Here is a 6,066-nt window from a genome sequence, read left to right on the forward strand (position 1 = left end):
TTTCCTTTTATTTATTTTTTTTTTTTGAGTTAACTAACTACAGTTTCTAAAAATTGCGTTAAAACTTATCGACAATAATTTGCTCAAATTATGTAAAAAAAGAAAACACTAGGAATCTGCTCGTCTTAAATCAAGAATTTGCACAATTATAAAAAAAAAAATAATCGTTATGCAAAAAAACAAGATTATAAAAACTAGTCGTTTTGCAAAAAATGAGAATGTAAGAAATTATTTCTCACATCTCAAATTTTACTCCTTGCACAGGCAAAAGAATCCACAAATACAAAAGCTATACCTTATAAACTCAAAATTTATTCAAAAGTAACAGCAATGAAAGTTTATTGGTTCTGGTATAGGCCATTTGCAAAACAGTGGCCAGTTTTGCCTCCATACGCATGGAGCCAGTAGTATAAACACCTATTTTCAGAGTGTTAGTTCTTTGTACTTGAAAGAATCCATGTTTATTCATGGAGGACTCGGCTGAAATGTTGGTGGCTATAATTAGGCATAATAAGTGTCTCTTCAGACTCTAATTGAATTGAGATAATATCCAATATTTGCTAAATATAATCATGAAGAAATGTTCATGAATGCCATCCTGTAATTAGGATAATTTCAGCAACATAAAACTGTCTCTGTTTGTAGAGATGTGATCCTTTGTTCACCTACGGTTTGGTGATACAACATGAAGAAATTGATGTAGCTCCCTGAACATGGGAGCTGCTGGTTTCAGTCCATCGCTTGCCGAGTTCCTGCATGACTGCAAAATAAAAGCATGATACAAAAAAAGGCGCCAAGCAAATCACCTGACTTATTCAAAATTAACCAATGATGACCGACCACTAAATTGCGTGGGTGGCCTGAACAAAAAGAGATGGCAAAAGTAAATGGAATTTCTTACAGAACAAGTAATCTTATCTTCTAACGGTAAGACTATTTATTTCATCTCCACATTACTCATTGTGGTGAAATCAGAAGAACTCTCCCATCAACATCCGTTGATTATCTCCCTTTCCTACTTCCTGTACAGCCCCCCTCCCTTTACCTGATTCTTCCTTTTTCGAGAGTCTCCTCGTGGTACACACGCTTCTCTCATGGACTCCTCATGTGAGGATTTAGTTCAATAAAGCCTACTTGAGCAGTTACTCCACTCTTTGCCTTATTCTGTTCTCGTTGGTCTCTCTTTTCATTACAATTTATTGAACTAAATCCTCTCCTCACTATGGAGAAATATTTAAAACCAGAACGGCTACATCTAGATCCCAGCCAACCCGACGCCGCAGATATCTGGACACATTGGAAAAAATCGTTTGCCATCTTTCTCGACGCTGCCGGTGAAACTCAACAAACTCCTCTGACTGACAGGCTTAAATTCAGCCTCCTCGTTAATCTCGTCTCTCCAACTATCTTCAAGAATATTTCTGACGTGGACTGTTTTAATTCCGCGATGGACATACTGGACACCATTTTTATACAGTCTAAAAATAGCATCTTTTGTAGGCATCTTTTGGCCACTCGCCGTCAACAAACGGACGAAAGCATCGACCAATATTTACAGTCGTTAAAAACCCTTGCCAAGGATTGCGAATTTCGTGCCGTCTCGGAGACGCAAGCAAGAGACGAATACGTTCGAGACGCATTTATAAATGGAATGTCATCGAACTATTCGACAAAGACTTTTAGAGAATGGGTCGCTGGACTTAAAAGCCGCTTACAACCAGACACTCGTTATGGAAACGGCTCAGAAACAATTAGCGTCCTATTCTCGAACGAATGCCGTAAGCGCGTCTACCCGAGCCGAGGAAACAAACATCACCGCACCCTCCACACCCGAACGGATAGTAGCCGCTATCGATCGCTGTTACTTCTGTGGAAGAGGGAAGCACAACAGATCTGAGTGTCCCGCGCGAAACGCCGTCTGTAAGAACTGTAATAAAAAAGGGCATTTCGCACGTGTTTGCAAGTCGTCCTCCGTCGTCGTCGCCGCCGCCGCTGCCATCAACCCCGGTAAGTCTATTATCGCTTCTCTCTCTACTCATAATTTTTCGGTTAAGAAGCTGGGGCTCGCTATCTCGCCAAGTACTGAACGAATCTTCATGGCTAGCAGTTCCCATTCATCCAGTACCTTAGGACATTGTATAGCATCCCTCCGTTTGAAAGATAGAGAATACCATAAGGTGAGGCTTTCTGTAATGCCAGACTTGTGCTGCGATGTTATTCTCGGGCATGATTTTCTATGTCGACTTTCTTCAATAGAAATACCTTTTGGGGGATCACTTACTCCCCTTACTGTGTGTGGACTTACTGCTATGAACAATATTGGCTATCCCTCCCTTTTTGCGAATCTAACTTCAGACTGCCGTCCGGTAGCTATAAAATCCAGAAGACATAGCCTACCTGACTCGAAATTCATTCAGTCAGAAGTAAAACGTATGCTGAAAGAAGGCATTATAGAACCCTCGCAATCCCCTTGGCGAGCCCAAACACTAGTAATATCGCCTGAAAATCACAAGAAAAGACTTGTCGTCGACTATTCGCAGACAATAAACCGCTTTACGTTATTGGATGCTTACCCCCTTCCGCGGATAGAGGACATGGTGAACGAGATTGCCAGCTACCAAGTATTTAGCACATTAGACCTGACAAGTGCTTATCATCAAGTCGCGATAAAACCCGAAGAGCGGAAATATACAGCCTTTGAAGCTGCTGGGTCCCTGTATCAGTTTTGTCGAATCCCTTTCGGAGTGACCAATGGTGTGGCGAGTTTCCAGCGAGTGATGGATGACATGATAAAGCGTGAAAACCTTCTAGGTACTTACGCTTATATTGATAATGTCACTATATGTGAACGAAACCAGACGGACCATGACAACAATTTGAAAAGATTCCTGGATAGTGTGGCAAAGTATGGCTTAACTTTGAATGCAAGTAAATGCTACTATTCACTCGGCTCCGTGAATTTGCTTGGGTATAGCATAAGTAAAGGGTCAGTAAAACCCGATCCTGACAGACTTAAAGGATTGATGGACCTACCAGTACCAAAAAACCTCTCTTCCCTCCGTCGAGCGATGGGAATGTTCTCCCACTATTCAAGGTGGATACCCAATTTTTCTGAGAAATTACATCCCCTGACTAGAGTAATTAGTTTTCCCCTCTCTGAGAGACAGTCGGATGCTTTCTTCCACCTAAAAAAAGAAATTGCCAAATCCTCGCTGACTAGTATAGACTCGGACTCCCCCCTTGAAATTGAAACGGATGCTTCCGAACATGCTATTGCTGCTTCACTAACCCAAAACGGTCGGCCCGCGGCTTTCTTTTCAAGAACCCTAACGCCTACAGAACAAAAGCATTCCGCTGTGGAAAAAGAAGCCTATGCCATTGTAGAAGCGATCAGAAAATGGCGACACTTGCTACTCGGGAAGCATTTCAAGCTCATCACCGACCAAAAATCTGTCTCCTTCATGCTAAACCCTAAAGGTAAAAGCAAAATAAAAAATGAGAAAATTACTAGGTGGAAATTAGAGCTTGCCTGCTTCAGCTACGATATAGTGTATCGCCCCGGAAAACAAAACGCGGCCGCCGATGCACTGTCTCGAATTTGTTCATCCGCAAAAATGAATAACAAATTGTTCGATCTACACAGGAGCCTATGTCACCCTGGAGTGACTCGAATGCTGCATTTCATTCGAAGTAAGAACTTGCCCTATTCAGTGGAAGACATAAGGGCTATGACTAGGTCTTGCCAGGTGTGTTCCGAGATAAAACCATTTAAACCAAGATTTATTAAAGTGTCCTCCCAACCCCTCATAAAGGCGAGCAAACCGTTCGAGAGACTAAGTATGGATTTCAAAGGACCTCTACCTTCCAACTCTCGCAACAGGTACATACTGACCGTTGTGGATGAATATTCTCGTTTCCCGTTCGCCTACCCTTGCGCAGACGTCTCAGCAGCTACGGTAAAGAAGCATTTGACCAACCTATTCTCCGTTTTTGGAAATCCATCTTTTGTGCACTCTGACCGGGGCACGGCCTTCATGTCGGATGAACTAAAGGAATTCCTAAATTCCCGGCGAATTGCCACGAGCAGAACTACCGCCTTCAATCCTCAAGGTAATGGTCAAGTAGAAAGATACAATGGAATTATCTGGCAAACAGTGAACTTAGCACTGCGGTCAAATAATCTTCATGTTAGTAGTTGGGAAAAAGTTCTAGACGTGGCCCTCCATTGTATACGTTCGTTGCTCTCCACTGCTACTAATTGTACTCCTCACGAACGCATGTTTACCTTCCCAAGAAAATCGTCTACAGGTGAATCTATACCGACATGGATGACAAAATCTAAATCTGCTCTCCTGAAGCGACACGTGCTCGGTAGTAAATATGAGCCCTCGGTGGAAACAGTTGAGATCCTGGATGTGAATCCGAACTATGCCCACGTACGGCTTAATAATGGAAGAGAAACTACTGTATCTCTTCGTCATATTGCTCCCTTAGCAGAAGAAGCAATTCATTCCCAGCCACTTCTGGAATTAGACTCCACCCTTGCTGACCCACTATGTGCTCTGCCAAATGACCAACCCAACATACTCCCTTCGACACTCGAGGAACCTGAACACCTTATGGTAAACCCTACTGACACCGCTAACTCTATCGTGGAGAATCTTGCTCCTCCTTGTCCTCAATCAACCTTCCAAGACGATAATTCGAGGCCCTCTCCGATCCTATATGATGCAACCAATCCGCGACGCTCCTCTAGAGTTCGTCGGAAACCTCGGTACCTAGAGGAAAATTACCAACATTGAACTCTTATCTTTTCTCTTTGTTTCCTATTTCAGCCGAAATAGACTACTGCAGCGACCTGGTCCCTGAGAAGCTGACTGACCTGGACTTTCCCTGAGCGGCGGAAAATGTGGTGAAATCAGAAGAACTCTCCCATCAACATCCGTTGATTATCTCCCTTTCCTACTTTCTGTACAGCCCCCCTCCCTTTACCTGATTCCTCCTTTTTCGAGAGTCTCCTCGTGGTACACACGCTTCTCTCATGGACTCCTCATGTGAGGATTTAGTTCAATAAAGCCTACTTGAGCAGTTACTCCACTCTTTGCCTTATTCTGTTCTCGTTGGTCTCTCTTTTCATTACACTCATAAAGAGACAAAACCTTGTTTATCACAACGTCGTCACATGACCACATGTTGAATGACATATACTACATTCCTCATGGATTTCTGTCGGTTCCTCGTGGTGTCAATTGGCAGTTAATTTTAGTGAAATCGTCGATGCTGGAAGTCAAGGGAAAAGAGAAAGTATATCCGTCTTTGCTGGTTGTTGGTTTCTCTCTAGTTGAATCCCAGGGCCGGAGGCCAAGTGAGTTCTGTTGAGTTCCAACAGAGAAGGTGAGTGTTGCATGAGGAACGTGTAATAAATTGCGAACAAACGGGCTTACCTGACAAACGCTCGAGGTGTGCACTCTGCAAAGCGGGCACGTCCAAAGAAAAATGGCAAGATGGCGGCGGCCGGTTAATATTGCCAAGTAATCATGCAAAATCTCGTGTTCTCTTGCACACACGAGAGTTCAGCTTAGCATAAAAACGGGTCACTGTGAGCAAGAAGGGAGAAGGAAAAACGTAGTCAAGACAAAGACGACGCTTCTGACGACTGAGAAGAAAAAAAGAAGAAAAAGAGCAAGAAGTAGAAGAGGAAGAAGAGAACGATACATGAGAAGACGAGGTGTGTGCGGTTTTGAGTAAATCGAAACAGACAGAAAAAAAAACTCTGATTACAAGCTATTTCGGCTTTGGTATGGAGAAATTTGACATCAGATTAATTCCGGAATTCGATGGCTCCCCCACTGGTCCCTCGGTGGTTGAATGGCTGGAAAAGGCTGAGCGCGTTTGCCGGTTGTGCAAGATTAAAGACCCAGCTATGGTTATCCCATTGAGACTCACTAAAGGGGCTTATGGCGTGTACCAGCAGCTAGGGGAGGAGCCGACCATGGAGCAGATTACACAAGCGCTATACAGGGCATTTGGTACAGACCCTTTTGTCGCCTGGAGGCAGTTTTCCGA

At 43.4% G+C, this 6,066-nt stretch overlaps 1 protein-coding gene across 1 annotated transcript; it reads left to right on the forward strand.

The window, feature by feature from the left end:
• The first annotated feature begins 1,222 nt into the window (after positions 1 to 1,222).
• Positions 1,223 to 1,897, forward strand: LOC145296628 (uncharacterized). Its single transcript, XM_080142553.1, has one exon. It carries the CDS (start codon positions 1,223 to 1,225, stop codon positions 1,895 to 1,897), a length of 675 nt encoding a protein of 224 aa, XP_079998679.1.
• Positions 1,898 to 6,066: the final 4,169 nt, after the last annotated feature.

Source organism: Euprymna scolopes, chromosome 17 (assembly GCF_053919585.1).
Source record: "Euprymna scolopes isolate OS-2025 chromosome 17, ASM5391958v1, whole genome shotgun sequence".
In the NCBI taxonomy this organism is placed as follows: domain Eukaryota; kingdom Metazoa; phylum Mollusca; class Cephalopoda; order Sepiida; family Sepiolidae; genus Euprymna; species Euprymna scolopes.

Coding starts and splice junctions, on each gene's coding strand:
- LOC145296628 (XM_080142553.1), top strand. CDS start 1,223: ATGGAGAAATATTTAAAACCAGAACGGCTACATCTAGATCCCAGCCAA.